General features: G+C 40.4%; 1 protein-coding gene across 2 annotated transcripts in view; it reads right to left on the bottom strand.

The window, feature by feature from the left end:
- Positions 1-23210, bottom strand: part of pex14 (peroxisomal biogenesis factor 14) — a 56150-nt gene that overhangs the window by 25657 nt on the left and 7283 nt on the right. For both annotated transcript variants that reach the window (XM_079558617.1, XM_079558618.1), the window contains exon 3: positions 6316-6400. In XM_079558617.1, coding sequence (XP_079414743.1) covers positions 6316-6400 — 85 coding nt within the window. The remainder of the gene's footprint in view (positions 1-6315; positions 6401-23210) is intronic.

Raw genomic sequence — 23210 nt, 5'->3', positions numbered from 1 at the left:
AGATAAGTGCATTTTAGTAAGTGGTTACATTATTTGAATTCAATCAAAAGTCAGAATACTCTAGCCTTAATAAAGTGAGAGCTGTGTTTGAAAGGGGTATATAGTGTAAAACCAAAAGGTGAGTCAAAGCATTTAAGGCTCGATGGTAGTGTTTTTATTTGGTCTCTGATGCAAAACATCTAGCCAAATCAAACAGTTCTTGTCAGATCATTGACTCCTGTCTTTGTTTTAAATGTGCTGAAACAAAGAAACTTCCACACTTGATTTTAAATGAATGAACACATAAATAGCTCTTTACCTTTCCTTTAATAGCTGTCTAAAGCACAAAGAGAGCTTTGATAATTTACCACATATCTCATGCCAAGAGGAGGTGCCTCTGTCACCTATTTAAATGCTCAGAGGACTTCAAATGGCCATGAAAATGGTTGAATAATTGAAGGCAAATATTGGCCAGCCCCGAGTCTAGAGCAGGTCCTGAGTGCCAGGAAGTGGTGAGCGCCATGTGCTGAGTTTGTGCAGTCCGACTCACTGTCAAATAAGCAATAATGTGTCCCTGGACTCCGGATCCATCTGACCACAGCAGACTGTATGGTGGCAGACTATTGAGTGAGACACACAGGGATCTCCATTTCACCCAATGCAAAGAAATAATAACAATCATTTGAAAACAAAAAAACAAAACATGCTTCAGGTTTTTGTTCACCTTGAAATACATCGGCTTTTTTCCACTTTTGGGCGAGTGCTGAGCTTAATGTATGTACATCTAAATGAATGTTCACGTCTTTGATGTCATTTATGCGACAAATGAAAGGGTTTTTATCTTGTAGCACAAACAAAACACATGGAAATACCATACTAAAGCTGTTTCTTGTTAAATTACAGCTCCCCAAGTTGCTGTAGTCTCTGATCTGTTTATTGTCGAGGGAAAGACAACAGCGTATGAAAGCGCCCTTAGATCCCCACGCACAGGGAGCAAGGTGAAAGTGAGTTTTACATATAAAAGGAAAAACACAAAAAAGGATTCGGAAATTTATTATCTGCTCCCAAACCTGTGGAATGACCCTCAGACCCCCATTTCACATCGACCTGCAGGAGATGAATTTTTTTAAACATAAATTACATCTAATGACGACACCATAAAAAAGCACAATAATGGAAAGCTATTCTGTATTTCATTATACTGTATTATTTGGTGCACCTGATACACGCGGGGCCTGTTTATGAGTCACCGTATTAGCAGATGCTCAGCCAAAGCATTTGCTTTGACCTTGCCATTCTCATTGGGGCATGAAATTACGGTGCTGGCACCTCGATATTACAGCTATAAATACTGTAAACTGCATATCTGGGCTACGTTTTCTATTGTCTTTCAACATAAACCTGATCGGTATTTATTTAAAGGAAAACCCATTGCTCGTCATGTTATTTACAGCTCTATTTTCACCGCCTCATATTCCCCAAGCTTTTTTTTTTAAAGGGCAAAGACGCAGCAAGGCCCACACATTAAATCCATTTCTATGTTTCTGGCACTTCTAGACTTTATGGGTCAAGACCTCGGCCGGACAGCCAATTATAAAAATTGCTTACTAAAATATTTGAGGCGGTAAAAGGTGAATGGCTTTTTCTCTGTCCTCCAAGGCCTGAATTATCAAAGTGCCCTTGACTGAAAATGACTTACATTCTGAATATCAGATTTGGAAAGAAAAAAAAAATGTATGGGGGGAGGTCAGAAATAAATGGGGGTCAATGGGTTATTAAGTGGTAAGTGCAACTTGTTTTTGACGACTCGGATTGTCCACATCGTTTGGTCCGGGACAACTGCAGGTCCTAAATAATGACCACTCTCATACACTATTCATTTATGTATTAAAAAGGGCGACTCTGCTCTCATTTCCCTGCTTTATTGCACCGTTTGTACTCATGACAAAGTAGGCAAGGCCCCTGCTAGGTGGCGCCGTGGAGTAATTTATAACCACATCAATTTCTTTACCTTCTCCCCAGGCCTTGGTCATTGTCATTTTTGTCCGGGAGGTGAGTGGCATAACCCCACTTACAAACTGCATCCTATTAATACGTGGGATGATGAAGCATTTCCTTACCTTCAGAGCAGGTATGGTAATGGTCCTACGCCCTACCTGTGTTCGCGTGACCCTCGACCGCTGGCCCTCTGCTCAGGGTGAAAGCTATTAGCATTATTTATTTAACTCCGCTTGGACAGCATAAAAAGGGGATCAGTCGCGACGTTATTTATGTCTAAGAGCAAGTATTGCACCTCTTTGACAAGCTGATTTCACTCATAATGCAGAGTGTCGAACGAGCCCTCGCTCACGTGTTTCTATGCCACTCTGCAAAAAAAGGCACGGCATTTCAAATTGTTTGAATTTTTGTCCCCTACTATTACCATTTACAAATATATGTACGTTAAACTCTAAACCCCCAACTGAACCGAGCATATTTTGTCCAGTTTGCCTTTACCTAAATCTAAAAGCTTCTTCAAAAAGTGCAAAAAGAGCGACATAAACAAGGATGAAAAACGCAACAAAAAAGTGACACAAAAGCAACAAGAGAGTGCCGAAAACATGTCAAAATTGCGTCAAAACAGCAACAAAAACAAGGATGAAAAGCAACAAAAATGGCTTAAAAAAAGAGATAGAAACACAACAAAAAAGTGAGTTAAACGCAACAAAAAAGTGACAAAGAGTAACGGAAACAGGAAAAAAAAGCGTAAAAAAGCAACAAAAAAAGATGAAAAAGCAACAGAAATATGAAAAAAAGCTTTTAAAAAAGGACAAAAACACATTAAAAATGTGACCTAAAAGCAGGGACAAAAAAGGGTATCACTTTATTTTACAGTACCTTGATACATTGTACCTAACTAACTTTAGTACAATATAATGTGCTCTGTAACAATGTATAATAACTTGTACAAAATGGAATATGTATTTGTAGTTTGGAGGTACATAATGCAATAGGGCTTGTGGCTAGGGTTAGAGTCTTTTTATATTATGTACCTACAAACTACAAATACATATTATTCCATTGTGTATCTCACCCATACGTAAAAGCTATTACACATTGTTACAGAGCACATTACATTGCACTAAATTTAGCTACGTGCAATGTATCAAGGTACTGTAAAATAAAGTGATACCCAAAAAAGTTTTCAAATGAGGCGCTACACTGGACTATAGGCAGTAAATTCCAGTCGAGAAGCTTTTAGATTTGGGTAAAACCTCTTTAAAAGGGCTAGATGCAAGTTTGCCATTGTATACTCACTACTGCCACCTCAGGTCATACGTGTAACTGCAGCCTCTATATTAAGCTTATTTTAGAGGCAGTTGTAGAGAACAGGTCTGGGCTCATTCTACATTCTATTAGGACATTGTTGGATCATGTAGGGGAAGGAAAAAACATAATTTTAACATTTTTAAACTCCATATAGTCCCTTTAAGCGGGGGGTATGAGGTCATGAACAAAAAAAAAGACACATCCTGAGCTCATGTAAATGGAACGGCATCCGGCGTGGAAAACAAAGTCACTTGATAAATCACAATTCAGTTGGAGAGATGACAGTGAAAAAGCCATCCTTATCTTAAAAAAGTACTTTGTAGGAGCATTACTATTAAGCCATTGACGATATTACAAAAAGTAACCCTCAAAACAAACACAGAGGAGGAGCTTCCAAGCGATGTCAGGTCAAATTGACATGCCTCTCGGTTAAATGTTGTTGACTTAGCACTGAGAATTGGATTTTTTGGTAATTATGTGAGTAACTGCTAATTGTCTGTGCTAAACGGTAGTGCTGAAATGGTGCTCTTTAGTTGTTACATCTGCTAATTGTAGAGGACATAGATGGCACAATTCACTAAATGAATGCGCCGCACATTATATTTCACTCAAACTCAATAAAATTTACTTGATCTTGGAACCGACAAGTCAAACTAAATTGCTTCAAGATGGGCTCCCTGACAACTTAAATGCACTTCATTTCCTTAGTCTGGTGAGGAAAAAAAAAAAAACAAGTCTCGATGGTGATTCATAATAAATCTGAGCATTGAAGTTTCAATATTTGAGGACTAAAGGAGGGCAGCTCAAAATATTGGACTGCATAATTGCCAATTCATAACATGAAATTGACAGTTGAAGGAAAACAGAAAATTATATATTTTCAGGGAATGTTGAAATAAACCAGACTATTAAAATCTCATTGGAAAACAGGTGCAACCAGAGAGCTATCCTTCAGCACAGATTAGGGCACAAATGCGCAGTGGAATAATACGCACAGGCGAGATTATTGTGTAAAGATCCCACAACATGCAATCAAAGTGGGCCCTATTTTCCCCTTCATCAGCTGTCCAGCATAAACACTGGCAGCAAGAGAAATCCAATTTAAATTCCACTCCACCGGGGGATGGTATTGTTTTATTTTATGTGTGCTTTGACATTTCTAGCTGTTAATATAGAGTAAAATCTAGCAGTATTTACATAAATATGACATTAAACTGTATTAGAAATTAAGACGGACACATTTGCGGCTGAGGCAGAGGAGGGGAGCGTGTGATTGAGTTTCTGGGTTAAAAGGTTGAGAGGGCTATACAGGCCTAGTAAAAAAAAAAAAGAAAGGAAATTGTTGTACAGACCTCAGTCTGTACATAGTGCAGCTTACGAGAGAAGAGACCGAAAACCTGTGAAGATGTGACTCAAGTAAACACTTTATTCCCCCTATTTCAAAACCTGTGACAACTGCTTTCACTTTTATGAGAAATACCTTGTAATATGATTAAATATTCATTTGAAGCTATAAGTGCTGCATTTGCTGTTTGTGACTATGCTTTATTTTTGTTTTCATATCAAAGTGTTTTATTTTTTGTTTGGTCAAATTTTGTTGAGCCTGAACAATTTCTAATATATTAAACATTTCATTTGTATACAAAACAATATCTTATGAATATTTTTGATAGTATTTAGTAGCTTTTTTACCCCATGTTTGACCATCATGACACGTATTGTAATGCATATGAAGGGCATCATGATGCAAGCGCAGTATTCATTGTGTGGGTTTGTGCTGAGGACTGCAGCCTCGACAGTCTCTTACCGAGTGTATTCTATTTAAATGTGATTCAAAGTCAAAAGTTATATTGCAGAGTGCTGCTCAAAGTACTTTGTGCCTGGTGTTTCATTGCTCTATTTTCTCTTATCTTTAGCCCCTCTCTTCCTGAGATCAATGCCTTTATGCAAATCGAGCCTTCTTGTTTAGATCCACAGTGGAACCGACTTTCCAAAATAAATCTGCATTAAGGCGTCATACATATTTCATGGGCGCAAAGTGCAGTAAGACACTGTTTTAGAGCCAGAGCTCAGTGGGAGTTTTTAAACAAAGCACAAAGTCAAGCAGAAATATGGTGTAACCTGACATCATGTAGTATTGATGAGTGTATTTAGACCAATCGTAAAAGGGCTTTTGTTGTCAATAATGAGAAAAAAAAAAAAAAAAAAAGAGCAATTTAAAGGGAGTCATTTGAGATGTGTGTAGTAGCAGCCGGTAGCCATGGATTTGGTGTCAGGTTACCGAGGGCAGTCATCAGCTTTTAGGCTCACTTTTCACTGTTTGGCTACTCTAATGCTGCTGCAAACTCCCAGAGCACTGACAGCAGCCATGCAGTCCCATAAGCAAAGAACTGCTCCATAAAAAAAAGACAGAGTTTACATGAGGCAAGCGCTATAGGCTGAGTCAAAGATTACATGGCAAATCTCCGCACAGTCCCCACCACCACCCCGTGCCATATTGAACCGACCTAAATGAGTTCGGAGCAATAAAGTCTTTTTGCAAGTTTTACTGCGCAAACAATATTCAGCCCTTGTGTCAGAAATAATCTCGATGAATTGCAAAGAAATTGAAGAGGCGGCGAACGATTCCGGGCTGCCTGGCTGAAAAAAAAAAAACTCTCTGCGTCATGCCACAAATTTATGATAACAGTTAAATTAAGTAAAAGGGTTAAAACGCTGGAAGGCAATATTGATAATTCCATTGAAAATGCAGAGAGAGTTTGTCAATATTAATTTGCCTGAACCCAAAGGAGCATCCCGACTGGTTTGTCATTTATTCACAGAGGCTGAATCATGCTCTCTCAAGCTCGAATCGACCCTGTTGCGTTCCCCCGGGGCGAGAAGAGCGACAGCCGTGACCTATGACCTCGCACCAAAAAAAAAAAAAAAGAAAAAAAAGAAAAAAAATCGGACATTGGCAGAGCAGCATCTCAGGCCGCAACATCAGCATATGGACTGATATATATCAAAAACTAATCATACTCTCACCTTTCTTGTTGAGGAAGGCTCTCCGCGTTGCCAAGGGACTCTGACGTACTTTCGGGTTCTGGAGAAATTTTACAGCGGTGGTAATCTGCGCAGAAAGAAGAAGAGAAATGTGATTTAATTCATCATAATGAGATAATGTGCGAGGCAGAAGCTCGCAGCAGAGTGGGGCTTTCAACTCGGGCAAACAACAGTCTAGACCTTCTTTAAGAAAATGGTTCGTTATGAAAAAATAAATGGATTTGATAGTTGCTTCTAAGCCCCTTTACTCCCGGGCGCGGAGCATAGGGGAAAGACCACACCTGAACCACTTTCCAGCTAAACGTGGGGAATGACCAAATCAGCAGTTATAAAATTAGCCCATCAGGAGTGCTGGACAAATGGAGGATGGAGCTTAATTCGCTATTAGCCTCTTAAAGACAAACTTCCATTCTTAAGTGCACGCTGGGAGAAAATCTATACTTAATGCAGAGGTGATCATTTGTATCTAATAACTTGAGAATCCTAGGCTGAAAAGTTCTGTAATTCTTCCAGTTAAAAACCTGCCGTGATCGAATCAGCCGAGCCAGGATGTTGTAATGACTTGAAACGTTAATGCACCAGAACGTTAAATAGCATCAGAACAGCAGTCGTTTTAAGTGCACCGCATTCATCGATTCTATTATGTTTTCCTTCGAGATGCGCCTTAATTTTTCCACCCCAGTATGCATTTCCAAGAATTGCAGGAGGTCGGGGAAAAAAAACTAAAATAACAATCTTCTTCAAATGGCATTAAAACATAAATTTGCAACAAGGCGCCCGTGCAAGTGGCGCCTCCTAAAATAGATAAATATGGAAGAACGCGGAGAAAGGGGGGAAAGGTGCTGGAGGAGGGGTATAGATGACTTATTATCGCACCTGTGGTCCCCGTGATTCAATTGTAAAAGTCATCTCTGTAATAGGTTGAAAGGTTTTGATTACTCTTCTTTTCTCTTAGTGTTGAAAGATACAAAGTGATTGAACGCCCTGCCAGTGGTAATTCGCTTTGGGTAATGCATTGCATATACTATGAACCGTTTCAATCCAAAACAATAGCAGTTTAAACTTGTCTGGGGGTAAATGCGGTGCAGGAGGACCTATAATGTACGGGAAATGTGGAAACTTCGCAAACCAACTAAAGTTTAGGTCATTACGTCTGCACGGTGGAAAGTGCATACGGGATTGAATGAGATCCTGGTGGTTTGTATGAGCAGGATATTATGGATTTAGGTCAAAAATGAAGCTAAAACAAGCCCACTTAACGATTCTGCTTAGACAATGAATAACTAAAGAACAGCCCAGTGTGTAGAATAAACTAATGAATAAAGTAACATTGCTGATTTCATCGTGAAGATCCTCAAATTTGTTTTACTTTGAAGGTATTGGGGACATATTAGATGAAAAGCACATTAACCTCTTAACCCTCGTATTTCCTTCAGTTCAGCTTTACCCAAATCTAAAAGCTTCTCGACCGGAGCTCACAGCCTAAAGGCCCGAGTAACACCTCATTTGAAAGCTAAGACCCACAAAACTGATGGTAACTTATTTGTCGCCGCGTTTTTGTCACATTTTGAAGCTTTGTTGTCATGCTTTTGTATCGTGTTTTCGTAGTTTTTGTGTCGTATTTTTGTCATGTTTTTGTTGCATTTTCATCTCTTATTGGCACTTTTTTTGTCATGTTTTCATCACTTTTTGTCATTTTTTTGTCGCTGTTTTGTGGCTTTTTTGTGGCTTTTTCATCCCTCTTTGGTTGTGCTTTTGGTCGCTTTTATATTGTGTTATTGTTGCTTTTCCTGCATATTTTTGTGGCTCTTTTGCCTCATTTTTGCTGCATTTTCATCCTCGTTTTCAGCGCCATTTCCATTTTTTTCAAGGAGTTTTTAGATTTGGGTAAAGCCAAACTGGAGAGAATGTGCTCAGTTCAGGTGCACTGTAAAATGTAAAATTGGTTCAACATAAAATTTCCTGGCAGCCCTTGGAATTCATTTTTTGAAAAAAATAAAATAATAATAATAATAATAATTCCAAGGGCTGCCAGGAAATGTTTATGTTGAACCAATAATAAGTTTACAATTTAGTCGATTTGATCTTTTGTTCTTAGGTTGACATAACTGTTTTCAGTTGTCAGAAGTAAAAAGCATAAGTGATACAAGTGAAAACAGTAATATCAACCAAAGAACTCAATTGAACTGAACTGTCTAAAGAAGCGGTTCTTAAATTTCAAATCGACGACATTGTAAACTTGTTATTGGCTCAACACAACATTTCTTGGCAGCCCTTGGAATTCTTTTTTTGAGTTGAAACTATTTTACACTTTACAGTGTGGGGGTTAACAGATTATATGCCATACTGGTGAGGCCATTCCTGTAAATTTGCCTCTCTTTTTATCGAGATGGTGCATCTATTTTCAAAGACTATTGTCTCTTTAATAAGAGTGACTAAACCTAAACAGAGGCAAATTTGAAGTTGAGTCCCCGGAGACAGCCCCTCCATTTATCCCCGCACTAATGCAGCGTTTGAGTGTGACACAGGCGTGACCTTGATGTACACAAGGGTTACAGCAGGGCTATGGCACTTCCCGGATCTCTATATGCTCAGGGCTTATTAAAGTCAGTCACCCGGAACCTTCATTGTGACAAGCAGATTAAAGCATTTGCATGGTGGAAGCCCAACTCATGTTCTGGGCCAAAAGATACAGTCAAAACACTGGGAAAATATCCTTTTGATAACAAGCAACATTATCCCCTCTCTTGGCAAAGCTCACAGACCTAAGTGCGCCGATAGGGCTACTTGTGGTAAAAGTAGCAATAACAAACACAATGAAATCTAATAGGGCTATGTTCGTTCCAGTAAATAAGAGAATTACGAAGGCGCTAAGTGACCTAATAGAGGAGGAATATGCTGAATGGGCACACCTTGTTTACGTTCTCTTAAAGCTTCAATTGCAAAGTATTGACAAAATCCGTGTCCGTGTTAATAGGAGGTAAGTATTACATCTTTGGGAGGACCACAGCTAGCTCAGCGGACGGCTAATGAGCTAAATGTACATTGGGTTAGACCTGTATTGGGAGATCTTTGGGGAAATGTGCACTTCTTAGCAGATGACATAGACACTTTGCACAAGTTCCACCCAGACATCTCAATCAATTATAACCACATTGCGTAGATTTCAGTCCCGTCTTGTTATTGACTTGTAAATCATCTTTGTTATGACATAGGTAGCACATGACAAGGCTTTTAGGGTCTTAATGTCCAAAGGTCTAAACTCGTTAAGTTCGCGAAATGACCAAAAAAGTTGTTTGCGATAGCCGGGGGGTGTTTGGGTTAAGAACAACTATTAGCCTGCTTGGTCGACCTTGTAGTAAAGCTCTACTTACTAATGCGCCAGAGTGCTTCATGTTAAAAGCAATAATCTTTACAAACCAGATAACCAATGAGGTATGAGGTAAAGGCCAAAAAGAGGTGAAAACTCAATCATAGGAACAGATAACATTAACCAACACACTTAAAGGGGCTGAAGTTGATGAACGGACAAGATTACAGCAATGTTATTGAGTTTGAATTGGACAAGTCTTAGCGATGCACTTGTCTGAAAATTACAATTGTGATGCCTCGGATTGTGAGAAATGAGCCTGAAATCCAATTAAGTTCGAACCACACGCTTGGACGCCTGGGGGAATTTATGTAACCAGTTGTATATTTTTCTCTAACTAGTCATAGCTCTTAACCATGATATACTGGAGCGTGCAGACGTATACATAGGATACATGTGCGTTATGGCGCTTGGGATACAGTACACCGACCGGTAAAGAGGATTTGTGAAAATCAATACGTACCGTGTAGACATTTTTTTACACTGCATGTTATTTGTACATACCATTTCAAACTTAGGAAAAACCTTGATATTAAAACATAAAGAGGTTACTATGTTTGTCACCACACCAGAGGGTCATGGTTTCAATATAATAGATTGTTTTTAGCAAACAACTCCTCCAGTTTTGCGCTTTCGTGATGAGTTTGGAATCTATTACCTTAACCGCTTGCCCACCGCCTTAACCAAGCACATTTTCTCCAGTTCGGCTTTACCCAAATCCAAAGCAGACTTGCATTATTTCTTGCCGCTGGGATTATTTTCACTTCGCTTTTCACGTGCCATGGCTCATGGTTTTGCCTGACATAAAAACAAACAGCGCTGTGTGATGATGTCATCAGGCCGCGCTGCTCAGCTTACTTGCGCAGGTGTGGGGGCTGTCCAGCAGGGGGCCGGTGTGAGAAAGAGACCACTCCTTAATCAAGGCATACTTGAAATCATTTGTACTTTTCTGGTCAGAAAACAGAAAATATTCAGCGTTTATTGATAAATAAATAAATGAAATAAAGATGGACTTTTTTTTTTTTTTTTTACAGGCAATAAATTTGAATAATCGTAATTTCAATTATAACTACAATAATCGTGATAATAATAAAATATAATAATCGACAGTCAACTACAACATATCATGCATAAATGAAGCAAAAAATATATTTTTGAATAACATTGGCATTGTACATTTTCATTTGACACAATGTCTGTGTAAAGAAAAGACAGGAAGTACCGAGAGACTGGGCTGGTCAGGATTTGCAATTGGTTGGAGCACCCTCTGCAGACAGCAGCTTGACACTTTGCACACTTTGTGCACTGCACGCTAGCATATTGATAAACAAACTGAGCGCACGGGCGAACAGTTCCGGTGGATTATAGATTTTAAAAATGATGTGCAGAGCTTTGTGTTCCAACAAAATCCAGGAAAACAAGAAGATACAACACATTTTGCATGTGTCACCTTTAAAGTAAACAATGGAAGAGTATACCGACTCATTGTAAAGGTGAAATCTTTAAATCTGACTGAAATTCAAGTAACTCAGTCAATGCAACGATCCAATGAATGTTCGAACTTTACATTTCCGTGCTGCCTGTCAGAAAGTACCTGCGTGTGTTTGGTGGGCCTGCCCTTTAACACTCAAATGGCATGAGTGCAATGAAGGGTCTAAAAGGAAATCATTAGCAAGTATAGGATTCAGTCTCAGTGTGAATCAATTCATTCCAAATGGCCCCGGCCTGTACATTTGAGGAGAAGTGCCCCTGATATAATAACACACTGATAGACATGAACAAAAATTGTGTTAGCCGGGTCTCAGATTTCCCCCAAACACGCATCGGAAGGACCAAAAGACAAAGAAAGTGTGAGATGCCGAAAAAATGAAGCTCTTTATTAATTTGCAGCTTTCATGGATGATTTTCTATCAAGGCCAGGGCTCTTAAATTACTTAACCTAATACCTCAGTGATACCAGAAACCCACCAGAAAGGAATGAACTTTTAATGCAATTATTGTATTTCCCTTCGTCGCCCGACTGCTCGATGTGGCCAACATTGCTTTTTAATCTTTTCAGGCGACCAGCGTTAAATGCCCTTCTAATTGTGACATCTTTCCCGCCTTAATGTGACCTTTGCGGGAGGAAGTGCGGCCCCATGGGAGCGGCTGGAGGAAATTATTGAACATGAAAGACACCGGGACGTGAGGCGCAGAGCTGGCCATTTAACACACCTTCACAAGCACCGGGGGCATCTCGGGAAGGCAAATAAAATGTGGCCAAAGCAGCGACATCAAATAGAAGTGTCGCAAGGTGTTTCAGATGAGAATTATAATCATATTTAAAAATACTAACAGACCACCACCAAGGCAATTTATAGTTTTGCGTCCAGTTGGCTCTTTTTCTGTGATGCACATACAGAGCACTGAAATAACGTTACTCTCAAATCAATAGACTACACTGGAACACTATCATCATAACAACCATTGTAAGTATGATACGAATGGATAATCGTGTCGGCCAAAATCAATTTCACCTTCCAAGAACATGCTCCATAATATTTGACCCTTCACTTTTTCTCTAGATTCTACAAAAAGACAAATCAAAGTTTGTCAAATGAGAATATGGTCAGAGATTTGCATGTGATTTGCGTAGAAACATGACAACAACAAAAAAAAACACATTTGAATGAGACCAAAATAGAAGATATTGCATTAAAAAGCAAACAAACAAATGCTTTCTCGCTTTGACAACACAACTTCCACAGGTTTAACTTCAGAAAGGGCAGACACTATTGAGGCAAACTCATTACATCTTAAAACCAGAGACAAGAGCATAATTTCACAATAGAACAAGACATAATTTCCCCATTGTCCATATTGTTTGTGTTTCTTATACTGAACCAACGGTTCATGAAACCCGTTAGTTTTGCCCTCACTACGGGTTGTATTGTCAATTTAAGGTCAAAGTTTTAGCAGATAAAAAGGGCAGTGGAAAAGTGCATTGACGTGCTCTGTGCAAGGGTTTAAAAATAACAGTGGCGTACAGAGAGTGTGATGGAGCCAGGGCATGGCTATGGTGACATCAAAAGCACATTATGCAAGTTCAATGCAGGGGGAGGGCTGTTGGACGGAAATCAGGGTTTTTTAAGACCACTGTACAAGAGCAAACTTTCCACTCTGTTGAGTTTCTCTATCACAGCACAGTCAAAACAAATGTGGAAAGGGTGAGTGGGTTCACCTCAATGTAAACACCTTGGGTACAAACAATTTAATGTTGAAAAACTACAGTTTTCCAACAGGTCATATACTCATGAACTGGTACTGGTCATGTCCAATTTGAAGCTTTACAGGCAATATTGACTACATCTTAAAGAATTACAGAACTAAACTCAATTGAAAGGAAAACACTACTGAACTCAAGTAAAATATAACTAAGATGAATTATAATTGATAAACATGATATTGATTTAGCGTCATATCATCCATAAATTGTTCAAAATCAATAAGAAGCCCTGCTCTAACCCAGAGCAGTTCTGGAGTTGAATGAGATAAAACACTGCTTTTATCTGAGGCTGTGTGGTATTGAGCCAGTTTAAAGCACTTTGAAGAATCTGCGCAGAACGTGCCTCTGACATTTCTTCATGTGTAACTGTCAGCCGCGGCTGCAGCAGACCGGGCTAAACGAGCGAGACAGATGACTGTTGAGATAAGGACACCCCCGGCGGGGACCCCGGGGGCCCGGGGGAGTCCTGAGAGCCCCATGACTAAAGAGCTGCGCCTCTGTCACTGACACCTCACACACTGCTACTGCAGCTCCAACACAGACCCACCACAAATTTAGTTTAATTCAGGGAAAAGGCCCAAAGGCTGCAGCCAGAGGCCAGGGTCAGCTCAGATTAACCCACGTCACTAGCGCAGGGCTGGGGAAGTGAGGAGGGAGGGGGTAGTGCGAACGGTGTGTGAGGGGTGGGGGCAGAGGGGTGAAGAGGGGCATCGCAGCGCAGCATCAAACTACTTAACCACCACAAAACATTCCAGACCCTTCTCAACTGCAATCCAGTAATGGATACTTCCGCAGCTCCACGTTTGGTCCAAATGTTTTCATACAATAATTTAATTTTGAAACACATTTACAAAGCTCCAGTAATCAATTTTAATTAGTTGATTTTTTTTTCATTCGCATAAAATTTAATGCACTGTCATTGATCTCCTTTGTTCTTTAATGCGGTGCCTCTTTCCTGTAATTCAAAATCGCCTTTTTCTTTTACAATCATTGATGACACTGTGACAGTGTGATTGTAAGTGGAGAGGAAACGTGTTGTTAAAAGGTGCTAGCTGTGCACTTCTGAAGAACTCCCAGAACTACCCAAGACGATTACACTTCTACAGTCAAAAGGGAAGACGTCTAACAAATACATCAACTGTATCCCACTTTTTGAAAATTAAGATTGCGCTGGCAATTCTAGGCAACTTTTTGTGATTTAAACTGGATTTTTTTGTAATTGGTCCAAAATGAAAAGCAAGATTTTTGTGTGAAATCATGAAAACAGTTATATCAGCATTGTCTGTAATACAATAACCATTTGAACAGAAAGCCTGTGATGAGGTAAATGAACACAAAGGCTTTTGTTGAAGTGCCACTGGCCACTGTGTCGTCCTTCATATCACCAGGGCTCACTGGCCTTTCACTTTCAATTAGTTGATTGAGGCCAAATGCAGCGGCACCAGCAGCAAACAACATGGAGCTCGTGTCTGAGCGACGCACCACAGAAGTTGTGTTGGTGTCAAGAGAAGACCCTCCGTCATCAGTGACTACAGTGACAAGCCCATCCTCCTGCTGATGCAAACACCCACCTCTGATACACGCTGCAAACTACACACAGTTAACCACTCTCAGACGAGTTAACATGTGCAGGCCTCTGTGTGCCAAATTCACTAATAAAACCACCCCAGCGAGTCCAGTGCTGATGAGAGGCTTCCTTCGATCGATCCAGTGGTTCTATTTGGCTTCACTGTGTTACTTGTGCTCAAAAAGACAATCAGAAACATTGTGACATTCTCCTGACATTATAATAGCGTGTCAAGCCTTCTCCAGTCAAAAGGCTGAATGCACTAATTGTGCGTCTTGGATCAACAATTTCATGGTCTTCAAAGGGGGCCAGGAATTGGTGGCATGACCCTCCACACAGGGTGAGACCCATCTCCGCGAGTGCCACAGCCAGAGTGCAGACTGAACGGAGAGGCGTCAGAGCAGGAGCACTGCCAGGGAAGATTAACATCGCCATCTACTGGCCGCACTTAGAATGAGAACAGTGGAGTGGCTGGCAGCTTTCCCTGAAGGCTCGGGTTCACTGAAAGCTGTCACAAATATTTAGACACACAGGCAAAGACAATAGGCCACACATACACAGCAGCAGTGAGTCTAAATGAAATCACTGTAAAATGTGGGGAGAAACTTTAACCAGTCTTTGTTTGGTTTTGGAGAAAAAGTGCAGGCGAGGTCTGCTGTTGATCACGCTAAAAATGACAGAGAAAATGTGTAGCCAAATCCCTCTTCTTTAAGAGCGCCATAACTCGTCAAAATGGCCCCAAGGTAAGCATTTAAGTGTGTGGTCCTGACAGCATCGACAAACAAGTGCTGTGAACCTGAACCGCAGGGAGTTTAAACATGGTGTGGACAGGTCAAATCATCAATTAAAGTTTAACATACAAGTCCAGACCGCACTTAGCCCCAAGCTCTCAAAACAACTCACAACAAGCATGATCGTTTTCAGCTTACTGCAGTCCGCACTGGAAAATATTTACTACAAAGTACATTAAAGTTTTAGCATCACTCTTTAGAGATATACTGAGGACAACTGGGTGGTGATTAAGCACTGCAAACTTCAGAATAAAAAGTTATAATTGCCACCGCATTAACAACAACAGCTAGTTCACTCAATATACCTTCATGATGACTGGGATTTATAACTTTTCACATGTTTTACACCAACAAATTTAAGTAGCTGACTCAGGTATCAGAACTTGTAATCAGTCAATCATCAGAACGGGTGACATTTATGAACGGCACACCCAAAACTTTAAGAGATGCACTGAAAGAAGTTTCAGGTTTTGCAACTTGTTTTGTGCGCTGGAGAGAAATACCCATAAGCAGTTACATGTTTTTGACGTCAATGACCTTCAATAGGCTTTAGCAATGGGATAAACAATTTTGGCATTTACTAATTGCAGTGAAATTACATTTGCAATTTGTGTTTTAAAACTCTTGTCAGTTCAAAGTGCACGCATAAAACCCGCCAAGGAGCACTAGCGTAGAAAGAATTTTGGAAAGAGAACATACTTGCGATTTTTCTGACAAGCTGCAATTACGTTTTTGACATTCAGTCCACAGTAGGGTGCATCAAATTAACATGGTGAAATTTTAATTCCAAAATATCAATTTGGCTGGCATTGCATTTTGTTCCTATTCATATACAAATGACTTTTGCAAAGTTTTGTGGAAATCCATTGAGATTTAGGGGTACCAACTAGCACATGAACTTTTGTAAAATATCAAAAAATGCGCAATTTTTAGTCTATTTTCCTAAAGGTTGACCCAGAAAGGTAAAATAAGGTTACATTTTATACAGAAACATGTTTTATAGGGTAACTCAAGCAACATTAGTGTGTCTGTCCTTTGGGAAACTTTGGGATTTTCTTAGAATTGGCTTTTCTAGATTCTTCATTTACACCAGCTTATAGACAAATGAATGGAGGACAATGGGACATCCTCGCATGGCCTGTGAACCTTCCTTGTGGGTTGGATCCACACCAACATTTTAGAGTTTCTAGGTTGGCTAGCCTGTATCAAGTTTGTTTAAAATCTGTTTTATATGTTGTGTAATTTTGGTCCAAACACCTAATGGAAATCACGGACAGACATGTTAGATCCAAAACAAAATGTTTTGGGCGCCATGTTGGAATGGATGATGCTTCACATTTTTCTTTGTCATCTAATTGACTTTATTGTTACCATAGATATAATATACAAGAGATAGCTGGTGTTCCATTCAGCCCCACTCATAGTTTTGGTCCCGAGTCATCTGTGAAACTTACATGGATGCTTCTCTGAAGCCTGTTCCTTAAAATATGTCGCCCAGCGTTGTCACATGGGTCATAGCGAGTTATAGAAAAATATAAATCTTTGCTAGGCTTTTAAGCTGTTCTAGGGAGGTCTGAAGTCCCAAACAGAATCCTGTTTACCACCCCTGGTCACCAGAGGGTGGTACTACAGCAATGTCAGCTCCATGAGGACTGTAGAGAAGGGCTTTCCTCGCCCATTGAATTGTGAGACACTTAAAAGGACAAACCCTAGTGGAAAATTCATCCATCCATTTTCTTCCACTTCATCCGGAGCCGGGTCGTGGAGTCAATAGACAGTGAAGAGATGCCCAGACTCCCCAATCCACCCAGACCTCCTCCAGCTGTTCTGGAGGGACCCCAAGGTGACACCAGGCCAGCTCAGAGACATAGTCCCTCGAGCGTGTCCTGGGTCTGGGCCTCCTCCCAATAGGACTCCTGGGTAACTGAGCTCCTCACCCTATCTTGAAAGTAGTGCCCAGCCACCCTGCGAAACTCTATTGGGCCGCCTGTATCCGCGATCTTGTCCTTTCGGTCATTACCCAGATCTCATGACCATAGGTGAGGGTGGGAACCTAGATCGATCGGTAAATCGTGAGCTCAGCTCCCTCTTCACCACAACAGTCCGATACAGCAACCACATCACTGCTGAAGCACCTTTTTCATGGCCTCGGATTTGGAGGTGCTGATCCTCATCACGGCCACTTCACACTCAGCTGCCCAGAGCACGCTGAAGGTCCTGATTTTGAGGTTCCCAAAACGGACACCCTCCGCTTGGCAAGCATGCATTGCAAGATCTGACAGCTTAACGCCAGTGATGATGCCATCCTCACTGGTGATGCTAGGGCCCAGAACAAAGACCAGGCTGTGACTGCTAGTCTGGCTTGGACCACTTGGTGAGGGCAGCATCTTAGCTGGATCCTGGGGCTTTGTTTGTTTGTTTGTATACGGCATTGTCACGTAGGGAAACTTGTCCTCTGCATTTGACCCATCTTTCAATGCCCCTGGGGCAGCCCGTAAGGAGCAGTGGGCAACGGCAGTGCCGCCATGTGGAGCCAGGCTGATGGTCAGAATCACTTGGCTGAAGGATTCACCTATTATACATGTTTTTAGTGGTAGGGGAAACCGGAGTATACTGGAGGAAACCTATGCAGACACGGAGAGGGAGAACATGCAAACTCCACACAGAAAGGCCCCATACAGGTGGGAATCGAACCCAAGACCTTCTAGCTGTGAAGCACGAACGCTAATCCCTGTACTACCGTGCCACCCGTTTGTTGTGTTGTAGAGTGCCTGAGAATGAAAATGATACAAGGACAATATAGGATTGGGCATCTTAGCATACCTAATATCACTATGATGTATTATGCAAGCATAAGCCTCAAATCTAAGCTCTACAAAGTCAAATTCATCATAACAATGAGAACCTACAATAACATAACTATCAGAGTAACTAGCTGCACTCACAAATAAATTAATGTGAATTGAACAGCTACATTGCTACACTCAAATATGAGACCTCAATACTCTGAACATGATATTTTCTCCCACAAATTACTGTTGTTGATAAGCTTGATAGCTTTGCTAACATATTTATGTCCGGTTCGATTCCCACCAAGGGACTGTGTGGAGGTTGCATGTTCTTCCCGTGTTTGCACAGGTTTCCTTCGGGTACTCTGGTTTTCCCTACCACTAAAAATGGAGGATGGGTCAAATGAAGAGAACAAATTTCTCTACAGACATTAATAAAGGGAAATTAGCGTAACTTATCTTATCTAGCTAACTGTGGCTAGCAAGCTAACCTTAGATGTAGTGAGCACGAAATACCTCTAAATATGATTATATGATCATTTCACTAAAATAATTTCAATATACAAAGAAACAACTGCAGATATGGTAATTATATGTAATAAGAGTTCACATACCCCACAAAAAACTTATATAAACCTTATAAATTGCCTCAGAGCTTTATGGTGACTGGTTAGCACCATTGCCCCTTTATCCACAGAAACACATGTGAGTTGGCACCCCTAAACCTTAATGTATTGGAAAAATATTTTGCATGTGTTGTTAAAACATACATTGGAACACTTTTGGCACCCAGCCATATCAAAATTCAAAAAAAATATTTTTTGATGCACCCTAGTCCACAGTGCACATTTTTTTTAAACATGTTCATAGAATTCTAAACTACAGGAACAGCGGGTTTTATACTTTATAATAAGACCTCAATGGAGATACGATTTCGATTGCAATTAATCTTGCAGTCCTAGCATGAATATTCTACCAGCCTAAAAGATTTGAAGTGAGCAGTCCAATGTGACACGGTGGCGTGTTCTTAAAAGGGGCTGAGTTGGCAGCGGGCGGGCAGCAGACACGCACCTGTTCTGACATTTTCTCTCGACCTTGACACCGGAAAACACATGACAATGCCACTCCGAGCGCGTCTCAAAAAGTCCCGGACATTTTGACGAAAGACCCTACCCTTAGCCTTAACCTTTTCTTGTCCCGCTGAAAGAAACGCTCATATGGAGGAGCTTGTGCGCGCGACTCAAACGCGCGGGGACCAGAAAAGTGCGTGCCGTTTATGGACTATAAATAACACTAACCTTGACTTATTCTTGAATACAATTTGACAAGATGAGTTTGTCAGCCATCTTACAATCAAGATTTGTATCCGCTGTAAAAACGAAATGAAACGTCTAGTGTCCCGCTTATTTATTCCTTTGCATTTCCCCCACTTTGAATTGAAGTTCATGACGGAGCCGCGATGCATCCATCCATCTACTATTTTAATCAAAGAGAAAGCAAAGTAGTGGTGCCAGGAGAGCTGCAAAGCAAAACAAACGCAATCTTCCTGTTAATCACTGCATTAACAAGAAGTCGACAGTCTTGCCTGTAGGAGCCAGGGAGGGGAGCCGGTCCAGGTGTGGGGTAATTGGTAGTTGCACCAGTGGCTTTGTTAAGTACTTTATTTTTTCCTATTTTACAATGCCAATCTTTGCTTCACTGCTGCTCAACACTTGTGCCCTGACTTAACAATAGCTTTTAAAAGTCAGGTTTCTGCTGAAGATGGCGTTCAGACACAACGAAGTCTTGGCAAGGGGCCTTCCCGTGCTGATACAACGGAGGAAGACATGTCCAGAGGTGATGCGTCCCAAGTCAAGGGGAACACAGGTCTGAACAATAGGCCACAAAACCTTTTAAAAATGTGCCAAAAATAAAAAGCTGTGTTTATAGCATGCTGAAGAAATAGCTGGTTGTGTCATGTATTGGTGATTTGCCAGGGAAGCGTGAAATAGTCACCAAGTTCACCTGCAATATATAATGCCTGATATTCTGATGGCATTAAAGGGATATTTCAGGATTTTTGACATAGGGCGTCATTTCCTTGTGTTCCAGAGTGTGGTTGATTTCTGGAGATATTCATTTTTCATTTTATTTATGCAGTCCTTATGTTTGAAGAGTTTAGTGGTGCTAGGTTAGTGCCAGGCTAGCGCATGTCTATGGTAACAAGCAGCCTGCATTAAAAACCTCTCCAAAATCATGGGGTCGTCCTCCAAACATTACCATATCTGATTTGTAGAAAGCTCCTTAGTGAATTCCACGTGTAGTAATGCCGGCTGCAGGTAAACAAACTATAGTAGATCTGGTAACCTAGCAGATCACGCTGCCGCTGCGTAGCTTACAACCAGGAAGCTGATGCTGCTCAAATATAAGTTCTTTTAAATGCAAAAATGGTTATATTTCAAAAGTGATTCAGTCAACACAGACATTTATATTGGTACAAGTGATTTTCCTCAGGTGCACTGTGCTTGGGTCAGACTGTTTTTAATGCAGGCTACTAGTTACCATAGACATGCGCTAGCCTAGCACTAGCCTAGCACGGGCCTAGCACCAATATACTTTTCAAATATAAGGGCTACGATTTAAAAAAAAATTAAATCCAGAAATCAACAACACGCTGGATAACTAGGAAACGACGCCTTATGTCAAAAATCTTGAAATATCCCTTTAAGCAAGTCTACATCCTGCGGTATTATAAACACCAAACTACAAACAAAAACTTCACTGACTTGCTGCTGAATCATGCCTCTAAGATTTCCCTAATTAGCCCGCACTATTCTGGCATGAGTGCTCCATTACAGCGGCTTTAAGAAGATTTATCTCATTTTCCTATACACTGTCACTTTCATTTTAGCCAATGAGCGGCCCATTATCTTTTTGCTCAGATTCCCCAGATAAAGACACAATCTCGGGGCGCCACACACAGGGAAACGCCGAGATCCCATTAGCATGGCGCTTTCATTATTTTTAATCAAACCACGCAAAAGTGACACGTATTAATTAATATCCATTAGCAGTTTTTGCCCCCTCTCTCTCTCCCGCAGAAGACGTTGGGGGGAAAAGAAGCAATTAACTTAACAAAATAATCAAAAAAATGGTTTGCGAAATCCCTGATAAATGCCATGTGAGGTCTCGTCTAAGTGTAAGAAGTGTAATACATTCTTGCTGTCATATTCCATTAAACTGCTATTACAGTCTTGATAGAACTATTAGTCACTACATTATTATTAACAATAATGTATTTGCATTTTTGGTGTACAAGGCTGCTTTCACGCAATAATTTATGACCAAGCTCCAGATAAGGCACAACAGTCCCCCATCACAGCTCCTTTGTGCTTATTATTGATTGTGAAAAACGTCAAAAATGTGCCTCCCGCCCCTCCCCCGGTGTCTTAATGTATTGGAGTGCGCTGTTTACATTAAAGGAGGAGAATAAAGTGCATTTACATCTGAAGCATAACTTCATAATTTACACTGCAACATTTATTAGAGGTGACAAACGAGCATTTGGTCCACTCTTGCTTTTCCACAATGCAGCACTCATTTCATTCATATAAATTACAGCTGGGCAATGGAGTGCAAGAGCAAATTATTTTATTATATTTATGCATGTATGACTCTATAGGGGGTTACGAAGACAAACAGGGAATTACTTGATTAGGCCAACTGTGGCTAACAAAGAAAGAAATATGACTTTAAAGCGTGGGCCAATCAAGTTTCTGCATCATTTAAATGTTTTGCCCAGATGCAAATATGAGAACTACGTAGAAGCGTATAAAAGCTGTAAATGTAATACTGTATATTGTGGTGTAACGCGGCAGCGCAGGCACTTTGTTTTTTATCCCATAGAGAGAGAGGGGGCTCTTTAAAGTATTGCCTGAGTCCAACAGTCTCTGAGGAGTTGGATTTAATTTATGTTCAGGAATAAGAAAGCATAGATTAAGTTATGTGAAAGCGCACAGAATAAAGAAGATTCTATACAATACAGAGCTATAGGCGGAGAGAATAATGACGTTTAATCAGCTTCTTTAAAAGTTTATTTAGGAACTGAACAAGTGAAGCTTAAATGAACTTTAGATGACCACTTAAACATCATGATTAATGTTTTGTCCAAGTGATAACATCTGTTCTGAGCATTCAGATGTTTTAAGAGGGCACTTTTAACTTTAACCATAACTAAGCATTTACTGCCTCAATAATATGATAAAAACCTATAAATGGATACGTTCTTTTAAACCGCTTTCCTCCACATCACAGTTATAATACACAGGATTGTATTTTCAGTCCCTTTCTTTCATTTAGACTTTGCCACAGTAATGTGTTTTCTTCTATAAAACACTTTAATTCCCACTATGAAGGTTTTCTGTGAGCATTAGATAATTTGTGCTGTTCCCAGAGCCAACTCTTTGCTAGAGCTAATATTATTCAATTAAAAGAAACTCGCCTAAAAGGCAATATTATATTACATAATTAGGCAGGGCAGCGTTTTTCAGAAGTGTAGTTACAAATGCACTGAGGGAATCCCAGCATTTGAACAAATATCTGACGCTGTAGGGGAGCGTGCCGACAAATTAACAGCTAATAACTTACTGGGAAGCCAGATAAAAAGAAAAAAAGCTCCCCAAAGTGTCAATTACAAATAATTTTTCCTCTGATTTACACACTTGTGAAGGCATAAATGCTAAAAAGCCATTCCAAAAGCTTTGTTTGAGGCAGGACTCATCCAGAGAGAAGGACTTTAGCTGCTCTTTAGAGGTGCAGACAGCAGTGGACAGCTGCAGACACAGCGCAGGCGTCAGGACTGAACCAGGATTATATTAAAGCAGAGGACATCTGAAAATGTGAAAGATGCTGACGAATCAAAGGGTCTCTACCTGAATTACCATAGTCATTTACTTATTAAAGTCAGGACGCTTCCTGTCAATCAAGAGCCATCACATTCTCCATTTACGGCGGAAAGCCAGCGTAATTGCTTCTCATACTAATCAACACAACTTGTGTAATTATGCCTTGAAAGTGACATTGGAGGCTGGAGCGATGTGAGCAGTCTTGACAGCAG

This window comes from Gobius niger (genome assembly GCF_951799975.1).
Source record: "Gobius niger genome assembly, chromosome: 6".
In the NCBI taxonomy this organism is placed as follows: domain Eukaryota; kingdom Metazoa; phylum Chordata; class Actinopteri; order Gobiiformes; family Gobiidae; genus Gobius; species Gobius niger.
This window is presented reverse-complemented; position numbering and strand designations above follow the sequence as displayed.